The following is a 25,753-nucleotide window of genomic DNA, read 5'->3' on the forward strand; positions in this document are numbered from 1 at the left end:
CTGGTCCGGTGCGCATGCGCCGCGTGCCCGGCGGGGGCGGGGCCCGTGGTGGGCGGCCGGTGCTGTGCGCATGCGCCCTGTGGCGCGCGGCGGAGGAGGCGGCGCGCGCCATGCTGTCGGCGCTGGGGCTCGTGCCCACCCTGGGCGAGGGGGACGCGGCGCCCGAGGAGCCCGAGTCCGGGGACTCGGCGGACGAAGAGGTGCGGGGGGGCCGGTCCCCCTCCCCCCAGGCCCCGCCCCCCGGCCCCGCCTCACGCGCTTCTCGTCCGCAGGGGCCGCCGGCTCGGGGCCAGCAGCGCCGCGGGGGGGACTTCAGCGCCGGCTTCGTGTTCGCCGAGCGGGGCGCGGAGAGCGGGGCCTGGGCCGAGGCGCTGCGCCAGCTGCGGGGCAAGGTACGGGGGGGGGTATTGGGATGGGGGGGCGGGATGAGCGGGGGGGGTATTGGGATGGGGGGGCGGGATGAGCGGGGGGGGTATTGGGATGGGGGGGCGGGATGAGCGGGGGGGTATTGGGATGGGGGGACGGGATGAGCGGGGGGGGTATTGGGATGGGGGGACGGGATGAGCGGGGGGGGTATTGGGATGGGGGGACGGGATGAGCGGGGGGGGGTATTGGGATGGGGGGACGGGATGAGCGGGGGGGGGTATTGGGATGGGGGGACGGGATGAGCGGGGGGGTATTGGGATGGGGGGACGGGATGAGCGGAGGGGTATTGGGATGGGGGGGCGGGATGAGCGGGGGGGGTATTGGGATGGGGGGGCGGGATGAGCGGGGGGGTATTGGGATGGGGGGACGGGATGAGCGGGGGGGTATTGGGATGGGGGGGCGGGATGAGCGGGGGGGCGGGGGGGTATTGGGATGGGGGGACGGGATGAGCGGGGGGGGGTATTGGGATGGGGGGACGGGATGAGCGGGGGGGGTATTGGGATGGGGGGACGGGATGAGCGGGGGGGGTATTGGGATGGGGGGACGGGATGAGCGGGGGGGTATTGGGATGGGGGGACGGGATGAGCGGGGAGGTATTGGGATGGGGGGGACGGGATGAGCGGGGGGCGGGGAGGTATTGGGATGGGGGGGACGGGATGAGCGGGGGGGGCGGGGAAGTATTAGGATGGAGGGGGGATGGGATGAGCGGGGGGGGGCGGGGAGGTATCCGGATGAAGTGGGGGGTGTCAGGCCCAGAGCAAGGCCCGGGCCATTCCCCAGCAGCACATGGGAATCCCCACCAGGCCTGGGGCATTTCTCCCCAGCGCTTCTGTCCCATGTTGCCCCCTCACCTCACCGGCCAGGGCTGGCACGTGCAGGCAGCAGATAGCTCCTCACTGGGCCAGTCTGTGGGCTCCTCCAGTGCAGCTGCCCGTCAAGCCTGGCCAGGGGCTGAGTGCTGTGCACCTGCCAATCCAGCCTGGTCACTTACCACACTTGGGCTGCGGTCAAGTGAACTCAGCCGAATGGAAAGCATCAGTATATGCCCCAAACACCCAGCTCCCACACCCAGTTGTTTGTATTGCCCCAGAGCTTAGGATGGAAGGTGAAGGACTTTCTCAGAATTTCCGACCCACGTGTAAATGGTGATGATGGTCGTGTTTTCCTGTTACCTTGGTTGTTTGCTACCATTGCTGTGTATCAGAGCCTCTACTGTGTAGCACTCACATTCCCCTTAACTGCCTGTCTTGTCCTGCCTAGAGAGCAGCAACAACACTGGACGAGAAGATTGAAAAAGTGAGGAAAAAAAGAAGAACTCAGGTTAGTGGGATGTTCACTGATTGGTAGACAAAAGTTTTTAGTTCCTGCCACCTGCAGCCCTTAAAAGAACCTCCTCCATTGTGCGGGGAGAAGGGAACTCTGCCCTGTTTGTCATCCCCTTTCCACAAGGAAACCTTTGGAAAAACCTATTTAGAGCAGGGTTGGGCAACTACAAATGGAGGGTAGGCCGCATGAGTGGTCCTCCTTCACCTCAGTGGACCACAGCATCCATGTGGCCCCCTGTCTGCCCCCTTCCTCCACGCGCTTCTCACACACCAGAGCCCCCAAATCAATGTGGTGTTACAGCTCTGGGAGGAAAGGGGAGAAATGGGGCTGGAGCATGAGTTAGCTGATTCGCAGGCTCTGAAAGGTATGGGAGTGAGGAGGAGGAAGCAGGAAGTGCGGTGCCCTGGTGCACGAGAAGTATGGGGGAGGGGGCAGCCAGGAGATCTGAGTGCCGCAGGTAGAGCCCCCAGTTGGTCAAATATGACCCGTGGGCTGCAGGCTGCCTATCACTGATTTAGAGGGTGACTGGGGTCTTCCTGAAGTGCTTCCCAGGCCATCGATCTCATGTCTTCTGTTAGGAAAGGGAAGCTAAACATGCTAAAGTGAAAGAAGAAGACACAGAGACGGAAGTGGATGAAGCCAAAGAGAAGGAAAGTGAGGAAAGCAGTGGAGAGGAGGAGGAGGAGGATGTGGAGTCCCAATATTCCTCAACAGATGAGAGTATCCTCACCAAAGCAGGTAATTGCAAGATGTGGAGGAGGGGCTGGGAATAAGACCTTAGTAGGGGATCACTGAGAGCGGAGAAGAGAATCTCATGAGAGAGCAGACACCAGAAATTGTGTGGTGGGAAGGTTGAAAGGGGATTGGGCAGGAATCGCCATTACGTCTCTTTCCTACTGGTCAACCCTACCTGTTGTTCCTCCAGACTTTGCTCTTGTCTAATTGAAATTTCAGTTGCCAGTTTTTCCATCAGAGATGTGTCCTTTGATGGAGACTAATTTGGTTACAATTACTCAAGAATGAGATCTTGGAGTCATTGTCGATAGTTCTCTGAAAACATCCACTCAGTGTTCAGCAGCAGTCAAAAAAGCAAATAGAATGTTAGGAGTCATTAAAAAAGGGATCGAGAATAAGACAGAAAATATCTTATTGCCACTATGTAAAACCACAGTACACTCACATCTTGAATACCACGTACAGATGTGGTCGCCTCTTCTCTAAAAAAGATCTATTGGCATTGGAAAAGGTTCAGAAAAGGGCAACAAAAATGATGAGGGGTTTGGAATGGGTCCCATATGAAGTTAGATTAAAAAGACTGGGACTTTTAAGCTTAGAGAAGAGGAGACTAAGGGGGGATAGGCTAGAGGTCTATAAATCATGACTGGCATGGAAAAAGTGAATAAGGAAAAGTGATTTACTTATTCCCACAATATAAGAACTAGGGGTCACCAAATGAAATTAATACAGGTTTAAAACAAACCAAAGGAAGTTTTTCTTCACTCAGCGCACATTCAACTTCTGGAACTCCTTGCCAAAGGATGTGGTGAAGGTTAGGACTTTAACAGGGTTCAAAAAAGAGCTAGATAAATTGATAGATGTTAGGTCCATCAATGGCTATTAGCCAGGATGGGTAGGAATGGTGTCCGTAGCCTCTGTCTGGATGTGGGTAACGGGAGGGATCACATGAGGATTACCTGTTGTGTTCCCTCCCTCTGGGGCATCTGGTATTGGCCACTGTCACAGACAGGACACTGGGCTGGATGGACCGTTGGTCTGACCCCGCATGGCTGTTCTTATGTTCTTTCCATGAGTAAAGGGACTGGCTTGGCAACTGATTCCACAGTTTGCTTAGGAATCAGTTTCACAAACCTTTCCATCAAGGACTGATGTGGGGAGGGGAGAAGATACAGGGTAAGACCCTGGCAGGCATGTTGGGGTGCAGGAAATGTGCCTTGATTGGGGCTTTGCTGAAGCTCCTCTTAACTGATACCAAATTCTTAGTATATCTCTCTTTCCCTTCAGATACCCTCAAGGTGAAAGAGAGAAAGAGACAAAAGAAAGGAGGAGAGATGGTGAGTGTTCACAGGAGAAGAGGGCAGAATAATACTGAGCATTTTTCCATCAAGCGCATTCCATCTCAAAGAACCCAGCCCACTTCACAAATGATAGTGTGTAGGCTGGAGCCCAGAAGTGCAGTGTGTGCTGGAAACTGTTTCAGCTCTTCCTTTTGGTTTTATTTCCTTCAGGAAACAGAGAGATTTTTTGAAGATGCTTCTCAGTATGATGATGATTTGTCATTCCAGGACATGAACCTCTCTCGCCCACTATTAAAGGTATCGAACTATTCCAGTCACTGCAGAAAAGACTGCAAGGAAAGAGGCAGGAGATCACAGCCTCTCCTGCCAGCTTTAGGGGAAGCTCCCAGTTACTCCAGTTGCCGTCTCACGTAGCAGCAGAATGTGTAGCGAATAGGCATAAGCAGGGCTCGACAGATAATACAATCTACTCGCCTGTGGCGAGTAGATTGCAACCCGGAAGAGCCGGGTTCGGGCGATCTGCGTGCGGACAGCGCGGCTGGTGAGCAGGGCTCACTGCAGTTTGGCGAGCCCTGGGCATAAGCACTAGCCCTGGGAGAGTCAGTATTTTTCTAGTGCAAAATAAGAGATTTTCACTGCACAGATCACATCTTGATGGAGATTTTCCCTTTCTTCTATCTGATGCTTAACTGTTCTGTTTCCTTGGTAGGCAATCACAGCGCTGGGCTTCAAGCAGCCTACCCCAATCCAGAAGGCCTGTATCCCTGTGGGTCTGCTGGGGAAGGATATTTGTGCTTGTGCTGCCACTGGAACAGGTAAGAGCTTGGTTGAGGGCTGAAATGTTCCAGGGAAGCATCATATTTTGGGGATGAGATAATTCTAGATGCCCTTTGTTCTTAAGGTAAAACAGCTGCATTCACCCTACCTGTTCTGGAGCGCTTGATCTACAAACCTCGCCAGGCTCCAGTGACTCGGGTGTTGGTTCTGGTGCCAACACGTGAGTTAGGCATTCAGGTGCATTCTGTCACCAAACAGCTGGCCCAGTTCAGCAGTGTCACAGCCTGCCTTGCTGTGGGTGAGTATGAGCCATGGGGCTTAGAGTTCAGGTCGCATGGTCCACACCATCACTTCCCAAACTATTCAAGGTAACCCCTTACTGGAAGGGATGGGAGTATTGAGAACCTGGAGTCCCATGATTCGAGCCAGTCAGGCTATAGAGCAGCTGTGCATCTGTTCCCAATGTGTATACACAGAAATGCTTTATCCTGGAATAATGTCCTATGCTTCTCCCATGGCCTCTGGGAACAGAGCAGCTGTGCTATCAAGGGGGTCACTTTCGGGTCTGGTATCTGAGCTACTCACTGGGGGGGCAGTGAAGTGAAGATCCCTTTCAGAGGATGCAGGCTGGGGGGAGGGGGCTCTCATCCTGCTCCATGATCTCATGGTCCTTGCTGATTTTTTTCTGCTATCACAGGGGGCTTGGATGTGAAGACTCAGGAGGCAGCTCTGCGCTCTGGGCCAGACGTTCTCATTGCCACCCCTGGGCGCCTGATAGATCATCTCCACAACTGCCCCTCCTTCCACCTGAGCAGCATTGAGGTGTTGATCTTGGATGAGGCAGACAGGTAAGCTGAGTGGGTGAGTAGGCAGAGGAGAATGAGGCATTGGATTCTAGCTTGCTCATAGCTGTGAGAGGAGAGTGTGCTTGTTCTCTTAGAACAGCAGCTAGGCAGGATTGATGGGTAGAGCAGTGTCTGCTACAGTTTCTCTCCTTTCTAGGATGCTGGACGAGTACTTTGAGGAACAGATGAAGGAGATAATTCGGCTGTGCTCCCACCACCGTCAGACCATGCTGTTTTCTGCCACTATGACAGATGAGGTAAGGACGGGCCTAATCAGCTTGTTAGGAGGCATGATCGGTTCAGACGGGAGGGTGGATTGGGGGTTTGGGCACTCTTCCCTTTTTCAGTGGGTGGAGTGAAGCTTTTGTTTCATCATTTGGATAGGTGAAAGATTTGGCTGCTGTTTCCCTGAAGAATCCCGTCCGGATTTTTGTGAATAGCAACACAGATGTAGCCCCTTTCCTGCGGCAGGAATTCATCCGGATCCGTCCCAACAGAGAAGGGGACAGAGAGGCGATCGTATCTGGTGGGTAGTGGGAGTGAGAGGAGCAGTTGGGAAGTGAACCCTAGCAACTGGCATGGGAAAGCTGGAAGCAGTGTTTTATTGCAGGGCAGCTTTGTAGGAACACCTGGAGCTGCCTCGGTTACTCGCTGATGGGACTTTCTTTTAGCTCTGCTGACACGGACCTTCACGGACCATGTGATGCTTTTCACCCAGACCAAGAAGCAGGCTCATCGCATGCACATCCTGCTGGGGTTGATGGGTCTGCAGGTGGGGGAGCTGCATGGGAACCTCTCTCAGACACAGCGTCTAGAGGCCCTCAGGTACTGGCATAGTGGATAGCCCCGAGCCAGGAGGAGAATGGCTTTGCTGGGAATTGGAGAGGGAGCCCACTGCTTGCATAACAGGCTTGTATTCTCTGTGCTCAGGCGCTTTAAAGATGAGCAGATTGATGTCCTGGTAGCTACAGATGTTGCAGCCCGAGGACTCGACATTGAGGGTGTGAAAACGGTGAGTGTGTGAGGCTCTGAACCTTCGAGCTGGGTTTTGGCCTTGCTTCCCTACTAACCCTGCCTCTCTCTTCAAGGTGATCAACTTCACCATGCCAAACACCATCAAGCACTATGTGCACCGGGTGGGGCGCACAGCGCGGGCTGGTCGGGTTGGCCGCTCAATCTCCCTGGTGGGCGAGGAGGAGCGCAAGATGCTGAAGGAGATTGTGAAGACAGCCAAGATGCCAGTGAAGGCCAGAATCCTCCCCCAGGGTAAGTAGAGGGTTGTAGACGAGTCCTGTGGGGGATGGAGGTAGGAGGTGCTGAACCCCAGAGAATTTTCACAGGGACCCTGTCTGTCTCTCTGGCCCTCGCTCGGTGCCTTTGCAGATGTCATCCTGAAATTCCGAGAGAAGATTGAGAAGCTGGAGAAAGATGTGTATGCGGTGCTGTGCCTAGAGCGTGAAGAGCGAGAAATGCAGCAATCAGAGGCTCAGGTGAAGGGAACGAGAGCTTGCTCCTACAACCGGCACTGGGCAGGGCACTGAAATGTGGGGAACTCACTCCCTTGCCCGTGGGCTAGCTACTCTGGAGGATGGACAGGGCAAAGCTCCTAGCCCAGGGTAGGGCATTGGTGGTGGGAATGTGTCCCCAGTCAACTAGTGAAGGTGAGCAGGGCTTCCTGAGGCTCTTTGCACTCTGACCTCTGTGTTCCAGGGGCTTCTATGCACAAATGCTGACAGTGACCTAGTGCAGGGCTGAGATGGGCCCAGGCTGGGTAGTGGCCCCAGGCTGGGTAGTGGCCACTGAGTCAGTGAGCTCCCTGTCTGCTTGGGCCCATCCCACAGATCAGCATGGCAAAGAAGCGACTGGAGGCAGGAGAACAGAAGGTGGAAGAGGGGCCTGAGCGGAGCTGGTTCCAGAGCCGAGAGGAGAGGAAAAAAGAGAAATGTGAGTCCCTGGAAGAAGGTGGTGTTGGGTTGAGGAGCAATGGGCCTATTCAAATGATGCATTTCTGAATTGGTCTGAAATTGTCCTCTCGAACCCTCTGTATTCCTTCATGCCCTGTCTCTCTCTCTCTCTCTCTCTTCTGCCCCCCCCCCCCCCAGTGGCTAAAGCCCTTCAGGAATTTGACTTGGCCTTGAGAGGAAAGAAGAAGAGGAAGAAATTTATGCAGGATACTCAGAAAAAAGGCCAAATGACAGTGAGTGAGGGGGTCTGGGTGGCTGGTGTGTTCCCCTGTACAGGGGCATATGAACTGCAAACTTAGATTTCTGTCTTTCCCAGCCAGAGGAGAGATCACAGTTTGAAATCCTGAAGTCACAGATGTATGCAGAGCGTGTGGCAAAGAGGAACCGCCGGGCCAAGCGAGCTCGAGCCGTGCCAGAGGACGAGCCTCCTTCAGCAGCAGGTAGGAGGAGAGCGCCTGTTCTCCATGAAAGCAGCTTGGCAAATGCTTTAACTCATTTTCCAGTGGCAACGTGGCTGCTCCTGGATAGCTCTCACAAGCAGCACCACCAAGCTAAGATATGCTCAGTGCAGGAGGGTTTGCTGCTAGCATGCATTGTAATGCGGGTTACACTGGTGTTACGCTACAACAGCTCTGATAGAAAATGAGCAGGGAGTTTGGAATAGAGGAGACTGCAGGCAGTGAGGGGAGAAGCCATTGCCAAGCAGTAAAATTTGTTGCCAGTGCCCAAACCCATCTCTGGCAGGGCTGAGGCTAGTCTTTTTGTTCTGCATTTGAACAGCACCTAAGATGATGGGGCACTGGTCTGTGACTTGAGTTCCCAGGTATTATTAAAGTAATGCAAATAATGTTGTGGACCTTGTGACCATAGCAAGAACCCTGCTTCTGTATGTTAAGCCTTGCTAATCATTGGCTCTGTTTCTTGCTCTCCCAGGCCCCAAATGGAAGAAGCGGTCATCTGTCTTTGACGAGGAGCTCACTAACACAAGCAGGAAGGCCCTAAAACAGTATCGTGCTGGGTAACTTGGCTCAACGTCACCGGTTTTGCATAAGCTGTGGGGGAGGCGTTCTACCCCTGCACATCCGTGGAAATCTTTGCCAGTGATACCCTTTGCAGACAGTAGATTAGGGCTCAGACTTCATCATGCTGCTTTGAAGGGCAGCAGTGTGGGAGTTACACCGGAGTCATTCTTGTGGGGAGAGCAGCGGGTGTGCGCCTCTGTCACTGATCAGAGGTACTGCTGCCAATGGGCCACTTCAGGTGTTGGGGGCAGGATGAGATGAGGTGAGTGAGTGGGAAAGCACTTCTCTTGGATTGGCAGTGCAATGAGTGAGCCAAGGAATACTTTTCTGAGTTCAGAATATGCACCCAGTCAGCACCAGAGAAGTGCTTCATCAGGGCAGGTAAAACCAATCTCCATGGACAACAAACACATGAACCAAGCGGTGAAGTATATAGCATCCCGTTTCAGGGTGCATGGCTGTCTCACTGAACTCTTTCCCATGCAGCCCGTCCTTTGAAGAGCGGAAGCGTTTGGGCATAGCCCAGCACAGGAAAGGAGGGAACTTCAAATCCAGGTCCAGGTAAATGGCCTTGTTACTGTAGTAGTCAGACATCACTGTTCTGGTGTCCTGACTGGTCTTTTGCTCTGTCCAACGATGATAACCATTCAGCTGCACGTGTCTGTGCTCCTCTGTGTGCTGTGTTAACTTTGTGCAAGTAGTCAGCACAGCAGACTCCAAAAGAGCCCCCAAAGACCACACAGATAAGGATCGAAGGCACCAGGCTAGATGTATTGTCAAAGTACAGTAATAGTTGCCAGTCGATTCTACCAAACCACTATGCCCATGGTGTCCAACCAGTTCCAAAGCAGTAACCACTATAGTGGCTACTGCTATAGCGAACTAGCCCCACTCAACCAGCCACGTGTGGCTAGCATGTTGGACACCACGGCATGCAAATGTACTTCCTGACAATGGACCATCCCGTCAGAGGGCTGTCCCACTGCCCCTAGGCCAGCCAAAGACAGCCCATTCTAAGATACAACTTTAGATACAGGTACAAATTGCACATTATTCCTGACATGTCTGGTTGCCACCCTCTTGATGTGGGGGTGTGAGAGTTGAGAGGTGCAAGCTGGCACGTGTGGGGAGCAGACTTAAAAGCTGGCTATGGGGAACAACTATACACAACAATTTTTCAGCAGTTATACATTTACTTGAATGAACACACTTTAACATCCCTAGTTCATGGCAAGTTCCATGCACAGGAGCCTGCCTCTTACTCACAGCTTAGCATTAGAAAAGTCTTGACCATTGTTAGCACAGGCCTGGTGTGAGACCTGAGGCTTAGCTTTGTGGGCTTTTTGTTTTAGGTTATCTTACTGCGGTTATCTTTACCATTTTTCTCTTGGCCTGGTCTGTCCCATTTTTCTCCTCCAAGGACGATGGCAGACAAGTACCCACAGTGCTAAGTTGGATACAAAAGTCAGTTGTCAGCTTCAAGTCTGGAACACACATGGAAAGCTGTATTTTATTGGCGCACTTGTGGACTGTTTCTGAAGAGGCCAGCATTGCCTTTGCTTGGGGACTTATTTACACCTTTCCTGTCCTTTTTATCATTGGTGCAGGCATTTGGGGTGGATGCAACTTCCAATATTATCTTTTTACAGGTATAAGAGGAAGTGACAGCAGCTGTTTGCCAGAGGGATTCCCTGGAAAGTGTAACTGTAAGAGGCTCTCTGCATCTTCCAGAAGAACTTTCATTTTTATATTTGCTAGAATAATGTAGCCTGTTAAGTGACATGAATTTCTAATGTGTTTAATTCTTGGACTCTGTACATGCACCAGCACCTACTGAATTAGCGCCTAAAGGAAAAGCCGTGTTTTCTGCAGTTGTATTGCAGGATTTGACTTCTTCATACTTTTGGATTGACTCTTCCATCTGTACTTTCCATTATAGACTTACCCAGCTTTTAATAAAAGGACAGGTGGTATTAGTAAGCTTGTAGGCCCATTTTTAGTTGTCAACAGTGAGATGTAGACAGGGCCCTTGTATTGGCATAATTGTATTTCGCTGACTTCATAATTCAGGGCCAGCTCTTGGAATATCTTACAGCAGACACAAAATGTTCCTCTGAAGTTTAAAAACTAAGCCATGTATAACCCAACCAGCAGTAGCTGCCTAAGGCTGAAGAAATTGTGACGAAAAGCTCTAAATAGTAAATACTAGATAGAATTCGTTGTTCTGGGAGAGTTGGTGAAATGGCTGTTAACGTAAGAGAAGCTATCCGTTTGATCAGACCAGTGGTCCACCCAGCCTAGTATCTTGTCTTCTGACAGTGGCCCATCCCAGGAGCTTCAGAGGGAATGATCAGAACAGGAAGATTGAGGGATCCATCCCCACTTAGCCAATCCCGGTTTTTGGCATTTAGAGGCTGAGGTACTGTAGCATGGCATTGCATTTCTGACCATGTTGGCTGAATAGCCATTCGTATACTTACTCCTTGGGAACTTACCTCATTATTTTTGAACCCAGTTATACTTTTGGTCTTTGCAACACTTCCTGGAAACTACACAACACACAGCTAACCTGTGGAAGTCAAGTGTTTCCTTTTGTTTAAACCTGCTACTTCTAAATTTCATTGGGTGAACTCTGGTTCTTGTGTTATATGGAGGAGAAAATAATACTTCCTTATTCACTGGCTCTACGCCAGTAGTCCCCAACCTTTTGGGGCTGCTGGGCACCCAGGGGTGGGGCTGCACACACGGCGCTGCGCATGCGCAGCGCGACCAGGGTGGGGGCTGCCTGTGCGCCTGGGGCCGGCACCACACGTGCCGTGTGCCCAGGGTAGGGGCCGCCCATGCGCTGCACACCTGGGGCCAACACGGCACACGTGCTGTGCAGCCGGGCTGGCCCAGATCATTTGGCAGGTGCACATAAATGCCCTGGCGGGCACCATGTGGGGGACCACTGCTCTACTCCATTAATGTTTGTAGAGCTTGATCACATTCTCTCGCCCTCTTGTGGCCCATATCCAAGCTGAACAGTTCCTGCCTGTACGGATCACAGCTGGAGGATTCTCTGCATCTTGGGGTCTTCAAAGTATTTGAAGGCTTCAATATCTGAGATATAGGTGAGAGGATTATTCTGGGAGGGGTGGGTGAGATTCTGTGGCCTGCACTGTGCAAGGGGTCGGACTAGATGATCATAATGGTCCCTTCTGACCTTAAAGTCTATGAGTCTCTCTCTCTCTCTTGTGGAAGCTGTTCCACGTGCTTAATCATTTTAGTTGCCTCTTTCTATACCTTTTCCATTTCTAATATCTTGTTTGAGATGGGACAGCCAGAACAGCACACAGTTTAAGGAGTGTGTGTACAGCGGATTTATACAAATCCTACTGACTAGTCGATTAGTTAAATTAAGATTAATTATCCCTAGTTTTGCCCATGAAAACTCACAAAATACACTCATAAAATGTGCTAGTCTGTGAGGTGCTACAGGACTACTCATTTCTTCTCATCACTATTGGGGATTAAATCAGAATGAACATGGCTAATTAGCAGCATCACACTCCCACCTATGTCCTCTCTCCCGCCCCCCCCATCTTTTTCTCTTCAGCATCTGAGGAAGTGAGTTTTAATTCCCAGAAGCTAGTGCTGCAGTCAGTGTTCTCTACCGGTTTCTATTCTTGGGTGGTGTAATGGTCTCAGGCTGAGGGCGGCCTCGCTGTCTCCCCACACTTAGTCCCAGAGCCCCTTCGCAGAGTCAGGGCAGTGCAAACAAACACTTTGTAGCCCCGGGCCCTGGTTCAGGGCAGGGCTGGGATCAGGTGGGGCAAACAAATAGTAAGCAAGCCAAAGAGGTCAAGGGTGCAGGCCTGGCTGCAGGCTGAGCCAGGGGTCAGAGCCTCTTGCTGGAAGAGAGCTGACAGGCACAGGTGGTTTCTTCCTTCAGGAGGGACTCAGGGCCACCTGCTCCGCTATGTCCCAGCCCAGGGCCCTAACCAGCCACCTCTGGGTCAGCAGGGATCTCCACTGTAACACGCTGAGTTGGTCAGTGGGCTAGCTGGGATCCAGAACACAACATGCAGCCCAGCTGACCTCCATGTCCTCAGCTGAAACTGGGTCAGCTCCCCCTGGGGTCCTATGTGGCTCCAGGTCTGGTCAGCATGCTCTGCGGTGGTCAAAGGAGCTAGTGGGGTATCCATAGGTTCCTCCTGGGCTGGCTCAAGCAGAGGTCATGGGGGCCCAGCCCATTCTTCTGGGGCCTCAGGATAGGCCTCAGCAGGGGTCTGTGCAGCCTCCCGTGGTCCCAGGAGCCTGGAGTAGTCCTTAGGGCACAGCAGTGGTCCCGATGGCCCAGCCCAGTCATCTTGCTGAAGGCTGCGGAGCGAGGTTCTCGCTCTGGAGCTGTGGCCAAGCCTCCTCTCTGCTTGGCTCCAGCTGAGCTAGGAGCTCCCTCTCCTATACTTCTGGTCCTGCCCTTCTGCTTACTGTTGGCAGGGCTGGGGTACTCTGGCACCACCCACCAAGGGGTTTTTAGGGGCACTTTCTCTTCTGGGTCCCCAGGAGGCCATGCTGCCTCACTACAGATGGGTTGAAATTTATGTGCAACACCAATATTGAGGTTGTGTGTGTGGACAAGGAATAGTTAACACGGAACAATGCTTATGATATTTAATATTAAATCAAAGAAAAAAATTAACACTAGCCTTGGGGTACATGTACAGCTCAAGCTAGTAATGCACCGAAATGCATATTATCCACGCAGCTCAGCTTTAATATACTAAACAAATCTATGTGTAAACTAGAAATATTTGCAAGGAGACCATGACTAGTACAATATTTACTGGCACTGGAAAGGAGAGTAAAAGGCATTCACTATGGCTTACACAATTTATCTGGGGAATGTTTAGGATCCACGCTGTTTTAAAAAAAAATCTGGTTTGAAACTTTCACCTTATGTGTATCACTGACTCAGAGGAGTAACTGTAAAATTCTTAAAACAACAAATGATCCTGCAGCACTTTAGAAACTAACAGAACTCATGAGTAGAAGCCCCAGAATAAATTAACCCCTGGCTTCAGGGGTTGTAGACAGATGCATGTTTCAAAGAACTTGCAAATAAGGCTTCCTCCTGCAAAACAGCTAGCATCACACCTAGTACTTGCTACTTCAGAAGCATAACCGCCAGAACTCTACCACACAGCAAAGATCTGGCCTTAATGCAATATCATATACCATGTATTAATTAGCAACACAGGATTTAAAACAATCATTAAGATCAGCATTTTAGATATCTGCAACACTCCAACAATTGTTAAAGAATCTTTCTTGCCTTAAGCCATTAATACCTATATATAAACTTTGTTTGAAATGTAATTGTGCAAATGTCCTCCTGGCTCACATCCCATGCAGCCTGCTCCCTCCCCTCTTCCAACCCAGACAGGCAGAGGACTGCAGTAAGTCAGACCCACCAAACAAACTGCCCCCTGCCTCTTCCTCACTGCACAGATATCAGCATCCCCCCCCCATCCCATGCAGTCAGCCCTTTATCTCCCTCTTCCCAAGAGGCTTGAGTGTGCTGAGTTCCTGCCTCTCTGTCCTCATGCAGATGGAACTCTCCAAATTCTCCTCCCCCAGCCATTAAGTCTCTCCTTATCTTCTTTCTTTACTATGATCTGCTAGATTTCTAGCATGGAGCAGCTCCATTTAGCTGCTTGCTTAGCAAGATGATGCTCCTCCCCATGCCAATCAGCTGAGCTCTCCCTGCCTGCACAGAAGTTTTGAACTTCTGAGCAGAGCTCAGGAACCAGGTGTGCAGCTTACAGGGAACTTAGGCTGGAATACCCTAATGAATTTGTTACTCTGTGAAGTGTCACCATACTGGTAGTTTTTTCTTTATTACAGTTTGTCAGTTTGCCTGGTAGTTCTGAAACCATCTCCTCTTGTCCTCAAGCTGGGAGTCTTCAGATTTGTCACCTAAAAAGAATGGCTCCAATATTGGACTCTTCCTCACATTCTCAGCAGTGAAGATTGATGCCAAGACTTCATTTAGCTGTTCTGCAATGATCTTATTTTCCTAGCATGTCCATCATCTAGTGGCCATACCTGTTTAGCGGGCTTGCTGCTGCTGATGTACTTTCTTTTTGCTATTAGTTTTTGTGTCTTTGGTTAATTGCTCTGCAAATTCCTTCTTGGCCTGTCTAATTATATTTCCCACACATGACATGCCAGAGTTCCTCCTACTGGTTTTCTCAATAGGTTTTAACTTTCCATGTTTAAAGGGTGCCTTTTTGCCACTGCCTTTTTTAAGAGTTGGGGTAGCCAGAGTGGAACTTTTTTGGTCCTCTTACTTTTGTGTCAATCGGGGATATACTTCTAATTATAGCCTCTCATGAGGTGTTTAAAACTTTCCATGCAGCTTGCAGATATTTCACTTTTGTGATTACCTTTTTGTTTTTACTAGCCTCATTTTTGTGAAAGTTAAATGCTACTGTGGGGGCTTTATTTCCTCCCTCCCCCTTGTAAGGGTGCTAAATTTAATTATGTTTTGGTAGCTATTACCAACTGGGTTCAGCTATATTCATCTCTTTAGAGCAGATCCTATGCTCAATTTAGGACTAAATAAAAAATTGTCTCTCCCTTTGTGAGCCTCAAGACTAGATATTCCAGGAAACATCCATTTACATTGTCTAGAATCTTTAAGCCCTGGATCCAGTCTTGAGGTAACATGTACCCCCGGTCATTATGGGGGTTGTTGAAATCCTGCATTATTATCGAGTTTTCCATTTTTATAACCTCTCTGATCTCCTTGAGCATTTCACAATCACCATCAAGTGGGTGGTACAGGTTGAACCTCTCTGGTCCGCCAATATCCAAGGTCTTACAGGACCACAGATGTTCCTGAATCAGAGAACTCTGGCAGGAAGCAGCTGCCGCGGAGCCTGGCGATCTGCTGACAGACCCTGGGAGAGCCTTGAGTCCATCAGCAGGGGGGCTGACCTCCCCATGTCTGGCAAACTCCCTCCTTTGGGACTGGTCAGGTCGTGAGGGTCACAGACATGGGAGGTCCAACCTGTACTAAATTGTCAAGCATTTAATTTCTATCTCTGGAAAGTCTATAGTACTGTTTGATTTTCAGTACATTTAACTCACTCTTTCACTTATAGTGCCGCTCTCCCACCAGTGCATCCTTCTGACACTATGAATATTTTTACCGTGCAATTATTACCTCAGTATCCTCACTGAAAACCACACACTTAAGCTTCTTTGTAATTATACTTCTTGCATCTATGGACTAGCACATAATTTGTCACTTTTAGCTGTCATTGTGATGTAGTTCAAAGGGACTCTTATTTGACTGTTTCCTTTTCTGTTCCTACCTCTAGCTTGTCAACTTCCAGTCTCAGCTCTATTACAACAGAGAATTCCCATTAACAGATCCTCTCCTACCCAATGTTTCTGTCAAACCACATACTCTCATCTTTCCCCCAGCCCTTACTTTAAAATTTATCTATGGTCTTTAATTTAATTGCCAGCAATCTGGTCTATTTTGGTTTGACGTGGAGCCCCTCTTCCAGTAGTAGTGTTTCTCACTCTTTTTGCATCAGGCATGCTATGGAATGTTTTGAAGTGATGTGGAAACACTGATGTCTGATTGGCTCCTTGCCTCACCTCCCCCATCTCCTCCACAGTTGGAGCATCCAGTCAGAGCTTAAATTCCATGAGCGTAGGGGGTCTGGACTTGATGCCTCTTGAGGTTCCTTCCAATTCCATGATTCTGTAAACCTCTCTTCCCTACACCATTATTTCATCCATGGAGTGACACTTTGCACGTCTGTTTGTATGTGGCATATCAGAAAATGCTATAATGGAGGTCCTGGACTTAATCTTACTTAGCTCCTTAAATCTGGCTTCCTTGTCACTGATACCTAAATGTGTTACAACCAGTGGCTGTCCCCTAACACTGCAAATGGTTCACCTCCCTCAGCACAAACCTAGCTATGTATATTTCCAGTGATGAAGTTTCCCATTAACATTTTCCAGCTCCGTCTAAGAAGTGGTATTCCTTTCCCTAGAGAGGTATTTCAGTGTGAGGAGACAGCCATGACAGCTAGAAGGAGGGTTCTAACTACGTGATCATTTCCTTCCACTCTGCTGGTCTCCTTCTCCAAGACTTTCATCATTCATGGCACAAAGGCTATCAGGCGTGGGGTGAGGGACTATCTTGTGTCCAGGAAAGTCTCAACTCTTCCCCTTAGCTCCTCCATTTCAGTCACTTTGGGGGCCAGAGCCTGTAATGTCTGTGGGCTATGAATATCTTAACCCAAGATGCCCACCTATGTCACCTGCCCAAAGGTGACTGGTGGTTATTGGTGTAAATTTAAAGACTGTTCAGGTATATGTAGCTTTCACATTACCTTGCAAAACTGGTAGCTAGCTCCACTGCTTGCTTAGGAATTGGCTTTTTAAACCCTTGTTCTCCGTGAGCAGTCCTGCCCACTGGTTAATGATTAATGTGTGCTAAAGGGAGCTGGGATCCAAGGCAAGATTGAGAGCTCCTCAATGAGGCTACTAGGCTAAGCACATGGATCCTCAAACAAACCACAACATGTGCTTCCATCAGGCAGCAAGCATATCGACTCATTTCAAGGATCATGTCATTCCTTCAGCTGGAAAACTCTCCTGCAAAACTCCAGTTAGCTGACCCTGCTGCTGCTCCTGGACACCACCATTCTAAGTGTGACCACAGCAAATCCCTCCTGTCAGACTGCATCTAGGAGGGTCCCAAATTGCCTTAAGACAACCTTGGGCATTTTTCTGTCCAGCCCACACTGCAGTTTGCTTATTCAGATTCCACATCTCGTATGCCTTCCCCACAAGCACCCTTCAATAAATGATAGTCCTAAACCCAAAGTAGTTCCGCAAAGCTATAACCATCTACCTCAAACATGGTGAAAATTGACCGTCCCATCCCCAGCCCAAAAAAAGCCTTTAATTCCTTAGCAGGTGTACAGGCTAGGCAGTAGCCCAGTATGCATTGAGCAGAAGCCAGTACAAAGCCTTCACTCACGCAAGGAGGGAATGCATGCTGTTCTTTTCCAACTTCCCCATAGAGCCTTGGAGCCTCAAGACACCTGTGGGTGGAATAAAAATCCCCAGTGGAGGTTTTTCTATCTTTATTAAAAAGGGCAAATTGTACAGCCAGTAAATAGAAAAAAATATACATAATAAATCCTGGGCAGCTCAGGAGGGCAAAACGGAGCCCATTCACCTAACACCTGTTTCCACACAAGCCACAGTAACAGCACAGAACATCTTAGGGTCGTGGTGGGCGCATACCAGGGGGAGGGGGACCTGGAAGTGAAAGAACAAAGGCCATCAGTTGCAAAGCCAAGGAAGAAGAACAAAGCAGCTGAAGCAAAGGCACATGCCGGAAATGCTACTCTGCAACAGTACAGCTCACTGCTTCAAAATGCCGAGTGGCCTTCTCAGCACACCCATGCTATTTATAGGGCAGTTACTCACAGCTGTCCTGAGGAACAGTTCTGCTCCACAAGACACTAACTAAAGTGTACACACGGATTCCCACACTGCTGCTTACAGTAGGGTGATACTGGTCTTCTCTCATGCCAAGAAGGCACACTCACCTCTCATCCCTGGGGGAGGGGGTCTCATCCCTGGGGGGGGCATTCCCATGGGTGCACCTCGGCCAGGTGGCATTCCCATTGGTGGACCCATGGGTGGTCTCATGCCCGGAGGTGGTCCCATCATTCCTGCATGGAAAGGAAGAGAACAAGTCTCAGAACTGCTTGTAGATATGCTTCACCTCAGGTAGGGATAAGCCTTCTACCACAGACTAGCCTTAGTAGAAGCACAACACTTTGAGGATCACACTCCCAATCCAGAGAGGAATAAACAAAAGTCTCCAGCAGGTTCATTGTTTATTCTTTGGTACAGTTCCATGCTGAATGCAGCCACAACTCACACCTAACGCTACTGGCTGAATTTCAGAATAATCCTGCTTCATACCAATTCTTCATTGGGTTCAGATACAGTCAAGATTCATCACCAATCCAGCCACATCCTATGGGCTCTCTCTCATCCCAAACCATGAGAAAAGCTGTTCCTTACCGGGAGGAGGTGCTCCTCTGCCCATCGGAGGGGGAGGTCCACCACGGCCCGGTGTGTATTGTGTAGGAGCTCCTGCTATACTAGCTGTGGCGGCAGCAGCGGCAGCAGCGACTGTTCCACGGCCCTGAGGGGTCATCACCTATAAACAAAAAACTCACAACCTTTATTTCAGAAGGTTGAAAAAGCTACTGGGGGCGGGGGAGCTGTTCTAGATTTGATTTTAACAAATAGGGAGGAACTGGTTGAGAATTTCAAAGTGAAAGGCAGCTTGGGTGTAAGTGATCATGAAATCAGAGTTCACAATTCTAAGGAAGGGTAGAAGGGAGAACAGTAAATTTAATACAATGGATTTCAGAAAGACAGATTTTGGTAAGCTCAGAGAGCTGGTAGATAAGGTCCAACAGGAGGCAAGACTGAGGAGAAAAACAACTGAAGAGAATTGAAAGTTTTTCAAAGGGACATTATTAAAGGCCCAAAAGCAAACTATTCCGCTGCGTAGGAAAGAGAAAATATGGAAAAACACCGCCTTGGCTTAACCGGAAGATCTTGTATGATCGAAAAATAAAAAAGGAGTTATATAAAAAATGGAAGCTAGGACAAATTACAAATGATGAATACAGGCAAACAATACAGGAATGCAGAGGCAAGATTAGAAAGGCAAAGGCACAAAATGAGCTCAAACTAGCTACAAGCATAAAGGGAAACAAGACATTCTATGAATATATTAGAAGCAAGAGGAAGACCAAGGACAGGGTAGGCCCATTGCTCAGTGAGAAGAGAGAAACAGTAACAGGAAACTTGGAAATGGCAGAGATGCTTAATGACTGTTTCGGTGTTCACCGAGAAGTCTGATGAAGGAATGCCTAACATAGTGAATGCTAGTAAGAAGGGGGTAGGTTTTGAAGATAAAATAAAAAAACAAACAAGTTAAAAATCACTTAGAAATGTTAGATGTCTGCAAGTCACCAGGGCCTGATGAAATGCATCCTAGAATACTCAAGGAGCTGATAGAGGCAGTATCTGAGCCTTTAGCTATCATTTTTGGAAAATCATGGAAGACAGGAGAGATTCCAGAAGACTGGAAAAGGGCAAATCTAGTGCCCATCTATAAAAAGGGGAATAAGAACAACCCAGGAAACTATAGACCAGTTAGTTTAACTTCTGTGCCAGGAAAGATAATGGAGCAAGTAATTAAGGAAATCTGCGAACACCTGGAAGATAATAAGATGATAGGGAACAGCCAGCATGGATTTGTAAATAACAAATCATGTCAAACCAATCTGATAGATTTCTTTGATAGGATAACAAGTCTTGTGGATAAGGGAGAAGCAGTGGATATGGTATACCTAGACTTTAGCAAGGCATTTGATACTATCTCGCATGATATTCTTATCAATAAACTAGGCAACTACAACTTAGATGGGGCTACTATAAGATGGGTGCATAACTGGCTGGATAACCGTTCTCAGAGAGTAGTTATTAACAGTTCACAATCCTGCTGGAAAGGTATAACTAGTGGGGTTCCGCAGGGGTTTGTTTTGGGACCGGTTCTGTTCAATATCTCCATCAACGATTTAGATATCGGCAGAGAGAGAACGCTTATTAAGTTTGCAAATGATATCAAGCTGGGAGGGGTTGCAAGTGCTTTGGAGAATAGGGTCATCGTTCCAAATGATCTGGACAAATTGGAGAAATGGTCTCACGTAAACAGGATGAAGTTTAATAAGGACAAATGCAAAGTGCTCCACTTAGGAAGGAACAATCAGTTTCACACATTCAGAATGGGAAGCGACTGTCTAGGAAGCAGTACGGCAGAAAGGGATCTAGGGGTTATAGTGGACCACAAGCTGAATATGAGTCAGCAGTGTGATACTGTTGCAAAAAAAAAAAAAAAGCAAACATGATTCTAGGATGCATTAATAGGTGTGTTGTGAGCAAGACATGAGTAGTCATTCTTCCGCTCTACTCTGCACTGATTAGGCCTCAGTGGGAGTATTGTGTCCAGTTCTGGGCACCACATTTCAAGAAAGATGGGAGAAATTGGAGAAGGTCCAGAGAAAGGGCAAGAAAAATCATTAAAGGTCTAGAGAACATGACCTATGAAGGAAGACTGAAAGAACTGGGCTTGTTTAGTTTGGAAAAGAGAAGATTGAGTTTTCAGGTATCTAAAAAGGTGTCACAAGGAAGAGGTAGAAAAATTGCTCTTCCTTGCCTCTGAGGATAGAAGCAGCAGCAATGGGCTTAAACTGCAGCAAGGGAGGTTTAGATTGGACATTAGGAAAAAGTTCCTGTCAGAGTGATTAAACACTGGAATAAACTGCCCAGGGAGGTTGTGGCATCTCCATCTCTGGAGATATTTAAGAGTAGGTTAGATAAATGTCTATCAGGGATGGTCTAGACAGTACTGGGTTCTACCATGAGGGCAGGGGACTGGACTCGATGACCTCTCGAGATCCCTTCCAGTCCTAGTATTCTATGATTCTATGAAATGCTGCACAAAGCGTTGCTTCTATAGTAACTGGGACAATAAGAAAGATTTAACTTTCCATCTCATGCCTTAGGATTTTTACCCTTTTTCTGTTTCACATATGAGCACTTGTTACCAGGCAGAACTGCACACCCCTGATATGCTACTGTGGGGTGGAATTCAATGTACAGATCTACTAACGGGGTTTTATGCAGGAAAATGCACTTTCCTATCAGTGAATGATCCATAGATGTGTGAAGGAGTATATGATGCAATATGCTAGTTCCAGAGCCTTAACTGAACAGGTCCGTTTTTTTATCCCTGTTGCCTAGCACAATCACTTGACCACACTGAGCTAAGAGACAGAAACTTCTCCAGGCTACCGTAATCAAGAGTCAAGTTCTTTCTTGTGCTATAATATTGCATTTCACCTGTTGCGATGGTCCTCCCACTCCTCTGACAGGACCAGCTAATCCTGCTGGTGCCTGTGGCATGGGGGCACCAGCTGGTACTCCTCTCCCGGCTGCCCTCCCAACTCCAGGTCCTCCTGCAGCTCCAGCTAGAGGCACCCGGGCAATGCCAGTCTGAAACAGAAGGAAATACAAGCAATCAGTGATTTCAGTACAGCAAGATGCTTCAGACCCAGGGCTGTTACCCCCACCCCAGTATTCCATTCCTAATGGGTGCATGGTGCTGCAAAGTTAAGACTCTGCACAGTGAAATTCCCTGAATCCTGGCACTGGTTAATGCCAGGAAAGAGTGGAGCTAATGACTAGCCAATTAAGCCCTTTTGGAAATGGAGACTGGATTAGTCTGTCGTTCTGCACACACTGCCCTCACATCTTTAGGAGGTGGTCCCTCAACTGTCATAGACACCAGGTTCTCTCCTCGCAGCAACACCAGACCCAACACTCGTTTCTCTTCCCGCTCCGGCTGCTTTGAATTCTTGGGTCTGAGAAAGAGAGAGAGAGATTAAGTGTCAAGTCTGTGACAGATGCCTTATCCAACTACCTCAAAGCTGATGCTTTTCTCTCTCCCTTATGCAAGAGCACAGCAAAGCTCCGCAGGGAGGGTACAGAGTCCATAAAATTATCTCCCTGGCTCATTTTTCCTGCTTGAATCAGACGCGGGGAACAAAACGTGAACATGCGCCTCCCAAAATCCATAGAGATTACTAGAATTCTGCCACCACAACAACCAAGCCAAATTATCCATGTTTTTCAAATTAACACTTTACATTGCAGTCCCTGCATCCTGACTCCTCTACTGGAATTGCAGGAATCAGAGGTACAGTACAATCTTCATCTCAAACACTACAACCACCTGGTCATCCAGTTTGTAGAACAGAAACATCAAGTCATGAAGCAGGAAGGTGACTCAGACAGCAGAGATGAAGAGCTCTATTGGAATAGCCAGTCAGTCCCACTTTCCAGAGCCAGGCCAAGACTGTACCCTAGCATATGCTCCGCTAGTACTAATCCACATTGGCAGGGCTTGACAAGCGGCAGCGAGCCCCGCTTGCCAGCCACACGGTTTGGCACGCTGCACATGCGCAAACCATGTTGCACATCGCTGGTCGCGCTGCGGTGCCGTGCTGGGCTAAAATCTACTCGCCATGGGCGAGTAGATTGCCGTAATTGTCGAGCCCTGCACATTAGTACAGTGGTTGTTTCACTAGTAGCTAATCTATAAGGATATGCATCGTATACAATTGTTAGAGGCTTCTACTTTTAGGCTGTGGATCATAACCAAGCCATTATATGCAGCACACCATGACAGCTAAAATAAATTCCTTCCCCCTTCTGTGGAAAAGCCACCAGAAAGAAACAGGGTCACTACAATAACATCATATATTTTAAGCGTGGGGCTCCCACCTGACCAATATATAGCTCAATGTATGCTTTTCCATGTATTCTACTTGCTATTTTTCCTTGGAGCAGTCAGGAGAAGCTAATTAATATCCCCATTACCTACCCTAATAGTACATCTTCCATATTGCAGGTTATACTTTTCAGATTATTTACAAATTATTGCTTAATCCTTGACAGACAGAGGTTCTTAGCTCATTCAGCCTTTCATTAGAACTCAATTCCACTTGCTCTCATTTTGTTCTGTTACTCATCCAAGAACAGAAGAACGGCCAAACTGGGTCAGACATCTTACATGCCAATAGTGACCAGTGCTAGGTCCTCCAGAAAGAACAGATAATCAAGAGATCATTCCCAGTGTCTGGCAAACAGGGGTTAAGGATACCACCCCTACCAATCCTGCCTAATAGCCACTGATGAACATGAACATATCTAGTTTTTTAGCACTATTACTTTCTTGACCTTCACAATATCATCTGACACAGCAGTCCACAGATTGTGTTATGTGAAGAAATACTTTTGTTTTAAACCTGCTGCCTATTAATTTCATTTGGAGACCCCTAAATTTTGTGTTATGAGAACACTTCACCTTAAGTGAAAAGGCACAAAATAGTCACTCGTGACTAAATCTCTCCCCTTCCCACATCCTGACAAACCCACTCACTTGATCTTGCGGAACTCATCACAATCACACAGGATGAGGTTCATGTGCTTGTCAAAGGCCTTAAAAGTGCCAATGAAGACACGTCCATCCTGTAGGATGCACCGCATGCGATAGTCGATGTGCTGCAGCATCTTGCTGCTCTTCCCCACAGTCTGCAAGAGAAGTCATTGTTACATCTGGGTCCCAGCCTGTCCTTCCTTCCTCCTTCCCACGTTACACCCTGGCCTCAGTTTTTCTTCCTCACCACCTCCTGCCCCCAGCTTCTTCCCTTCTCTGCGTGACACACGGTGCCAGGCTCTCCTTTCCCTGCTCCCAACACCAAGTTACACCAGGCCTCGGTTTTTCCTTCGGGGGCCACGTTATGCCCAGGTCCCAGCCTTCCCTTACTCTCACCCCATTACTCCCAGCTGTGGGCCTCTCCTTTCCTTCTGCGCACGCGCACCGCCGCGTTACAGCCGAGCTCCAGCTTCCCCTTCTGCGTTCCGCCCCCGCCCCGTTGCACTCAGGTCCCAGCCTCCCCCACCCCCCGCCGCGTTACACCCAGCTCCCGGCCTCCCTCCCCCCCCGTTACACCCGGATCCCCCGCCCCCGCCCCGTTACACCCGGGTTCCGGCCTCCCTCCCCCCGTTACAACCGGATCCTCCGCCCCCACCCCGTTACACCCGGCTCCCGGCCTCCCTCCCCCCCCCGTTACAACCGGATCCTCCGCCCCCCCCCCCGTTACACCCGGCTCCCGGCCTCCCTCCCCCCCCCGTTACACCTGGATCCCCCGCCCCCGCCCCGTTACACCCGGGTTCCTGCCTCCCCCCCCCCCCGTTACAACCGGATCCTCCGCCCCCACCCCGTTACACCCGGCTCCCGGCCTCCCTCCCCCCCCGTTACAACCGGATCCCCCGCCCCGTTACACCCGGCTCCCGGCCTCCCTCCCCCCGTTACAACCGGATCCCCCGCCCCCACCCGTTACACCGGGGTTCCGGCCTCCCCCCCCCCCCGTTACACCGGGGTTCCGGCCTCCCCCCCCCCCGTTACACCCGGGTTCCGGCCTCCCTCCCCCCCGTTACACCCGGGTTCCGGCCTCCCCCCCCCCGTTACACCCGGATCCCCCTCCCCCCCCCCGTTACACCGGGGTTCCGGCCTCCCCCCCCCCCGTTACACCCGGGTTCCGGCCTCCCTCCCCCCCGTTACACCCGGGTTCCGGCCTCCCCCCCCCCGTTACACCCGGCTCCCCCGCCAGGTCACACTCGGTCCCGGGCTACGCCCGGCGCTCACCATGGTTGCAGCTGCTCCGACAACTCTCCACCGCCTTCCCGCCGCAACCTCGCCGACCGCCTGCTCACGCCGGAAACGCCGCCTGACCCGGAACTGTCCGTCGGGATCACTGGACCCCGCCACACTTCCGGGTCATTCCTGCCGTCCGCCCGCCAACCGGAAGCGCCTCCTGCGCTACCGCCCCGCTTGAACCCGCCACAAAAGGTTCCGCTTCGCGGAGGCGGCGTTGCGAGGCGCGGGACCTCGACGGGCTTTTCCTGCTCCGTCCAGAGCCCCGCCTCCCCCCCCCCGATCCAGAGCCCCGCCTCCCCTCCCACCCCCCCATCCAGAGCCCCGCCTCCCTTCCCCTCCCCCCCCCGATCCAGAGCCCCGCCTCCCCTCCCACCCCCCCATCCAGAGCCCCGCCTTCTCCTGCTCCCCCCATCCAGTGTCCCACCTTCCCTCCCACCTCCCCATCCAGAGCCCCGCCTCCCCTCCCACCCCCATCCAGAGCCCCGCCTTCTCCTGCTCCCCCCATCCAGTGTCCCACCTTCCCTCCCACCTCCCCATCCAGAGCCCCGCCTCCCCTCCCACCCCCCATCCAGAGCCCCGCCTCCCTTCCCCCCATCCAGAGCCCCGCCTCCCCTCCCACCTCCCCATCCAGAGCCCCGCCTCACCCTGCTCCCCCCATCCAGTGTCCCACCGTCCCTCCCACCTCCCCATCCAGAGCCCCGCCTCACCCTGCTCCCCCCATCCAGTGTCCCACCGTCCCTCCCACCTCCCCATCCAGAGCCCCGCCTCATCCTGCTCCCCCCATCTAGTGTCCCACCTTCTCTCCCACCCCCCCATCCAGAGCCCCGCCTCCCCTCCCACCCCCCCATCCAGAGCCCCGCCTTCTCCTGCTCCCCCCATCCAGTGCCCTGCCTTCTCCTGGTCAGGGTGGTGTGTGGGGTAACTGGGTACCCGCTCCCATCCGGTAAGGGGTAAAGCACGG

The 25,753-nt window shown here is 50.5% G+C and overlaps 2 protein-coding genes across 4 annotated transcripts; one reads left to right on the forward strand and one right to left on the reverse strand.

Annotated features, from left to right (window-relative positions):
• The first annotated feature begins 48 nt into the window (after positions 1-48).
• On the forward strand, positions 49-10,372 carry DDX27 (DEAD-box helicase 27). 3 transcript variants are annotated; one of them, XM_075917730.1, is made up of 21 exons: positions 49-200; positions 273-392; positions 1,687-1,746; positions 2,331-2,490; positions 3,775-3,824; positions 3,999-4,085; positions 4,498-4,603; positions 4,690-4,863; positions 5,263-5,413; positions 5,568-5,667; positions 5,795-5,936; positions 6,082-6,235; positions 6,341-6,422; positions 6,499-6,676; positions 6,794-6,900; positions 7,252-7,354; positions 7,513-7,607; positions 7,691-7,814; positions 8,308-8,392; positions 8,883-8,957; positions 10,046-10,372. In XM_075917730.1, the coding sequence occupies exons 1-21, from the start codon at positions 111-113 to the stop codon at positions 10,059-10,061; spliced, it is 2,259 nt and encodes a 752-aa protein (XP_075773845.1). In that variant the 5' UTR covers positions 49-110; the 3' UTR covers positions 10,062-10,372. The 3 variants fall into 3 exon arrangements, with proteins under 3 accessions (XP_075773845.1, XP_075773844.1, XP_075773846.1); XM_075917729.1 differs by having other exon boundaries at positions 96-392; XM_075917731.1 differs by lacking the exon at positions 273-392 and having other exon boundaries at positions 96-200.
• Positions 10,373-17,540: 7,168 nt separating this feature from the next.
• On the reverse strand, positions 17,541-24,952 carry SNRPB (small nuclear ribonucleoprotein polypeptides B and B1). The gene is made up of 7 exons (XM_075917732.1): positions 24,781-24,952; positions 23,512-23,663; positions 21,820-21,931; positions 21,411-21,563; positions 18,513-18,651; positions 18,029-18,154; positions 17,541-17,735 (listed from the first exon to the last, which is right to left on the reverse strand). Exons 1-7 carry the CDS (start codon positions 24,781-24,783, stop codon positions 17,698-17,700), a joined length of 723 nt encoding a protein of 240 aa, XP_075773847.1. The 5' UTR covers positions 24,784-24,952; the 3' UTR covers positions 17,541-17,697.
• Positions 24,953-25,753: the final 801 nt, after the last annotated feature.

This window comes from Pelodiscus sinensis, unplaced genomic scaffold (assembly GCF_049634645.1).
Source record: "Pelodiscus sinensis isolate JC-2024 unplaced genomic scaffold, ASM4963464v1 ctg81, whole genome shotgun sequence".
NCBI lineage: Eukaryota > Metazoa > Chordata > Testudines > Trionychidae > Pelodiscus > Pelodiscus sinensis.

What these genes read in the sequence shown, in the direction of transcription:
- SNRPB (XM_075917732.1), bottom strand. An exon ending in TGGGAGGACCATCGCAACAG is followed by an intron (nt 18,652 to 21,410) that starts GTGAAATGCAAT and finishes TTTTGTTTATAG; the next exon opens with GTGATGACCCCTCAGGGCCG. An exon ending in CCCTCCCCCAGGGATGAGAG is followed by an intron (nt 17,736 to 18,028) that starts GTGAGTGTGCCT and finishes TTTCACTTCCAG; the next exon opens with GTCCCCCTCCCCCTGGTATG.
- DDX27 (XM_075917729.1), top strand. Translation starts at nt 111, where the DNA reads ATGCTGTCGGCGCTGGGGCTCGTGCCCACCCTGGGCGAGGGGGACGCG. An exon ending in GGAAAAAAAGAAGAACTCAG is followed by an intron (nt 1,747 to 2,330) that starts GTTAGTGGGATG and finishes GTCTTCTGTTAG; the next exon opens with GAAAGGGAAGCTAAACATGC. An exon ending in CGAGCCTCCTTCAGCAGCAG is followed by an intron (nt 7,815 to 8,307) that starts GTAGGAGGAGAG and finishes TTGCTCTCCCAG; the next exon opens with GCCCCAAATGGAAGAAGCGG.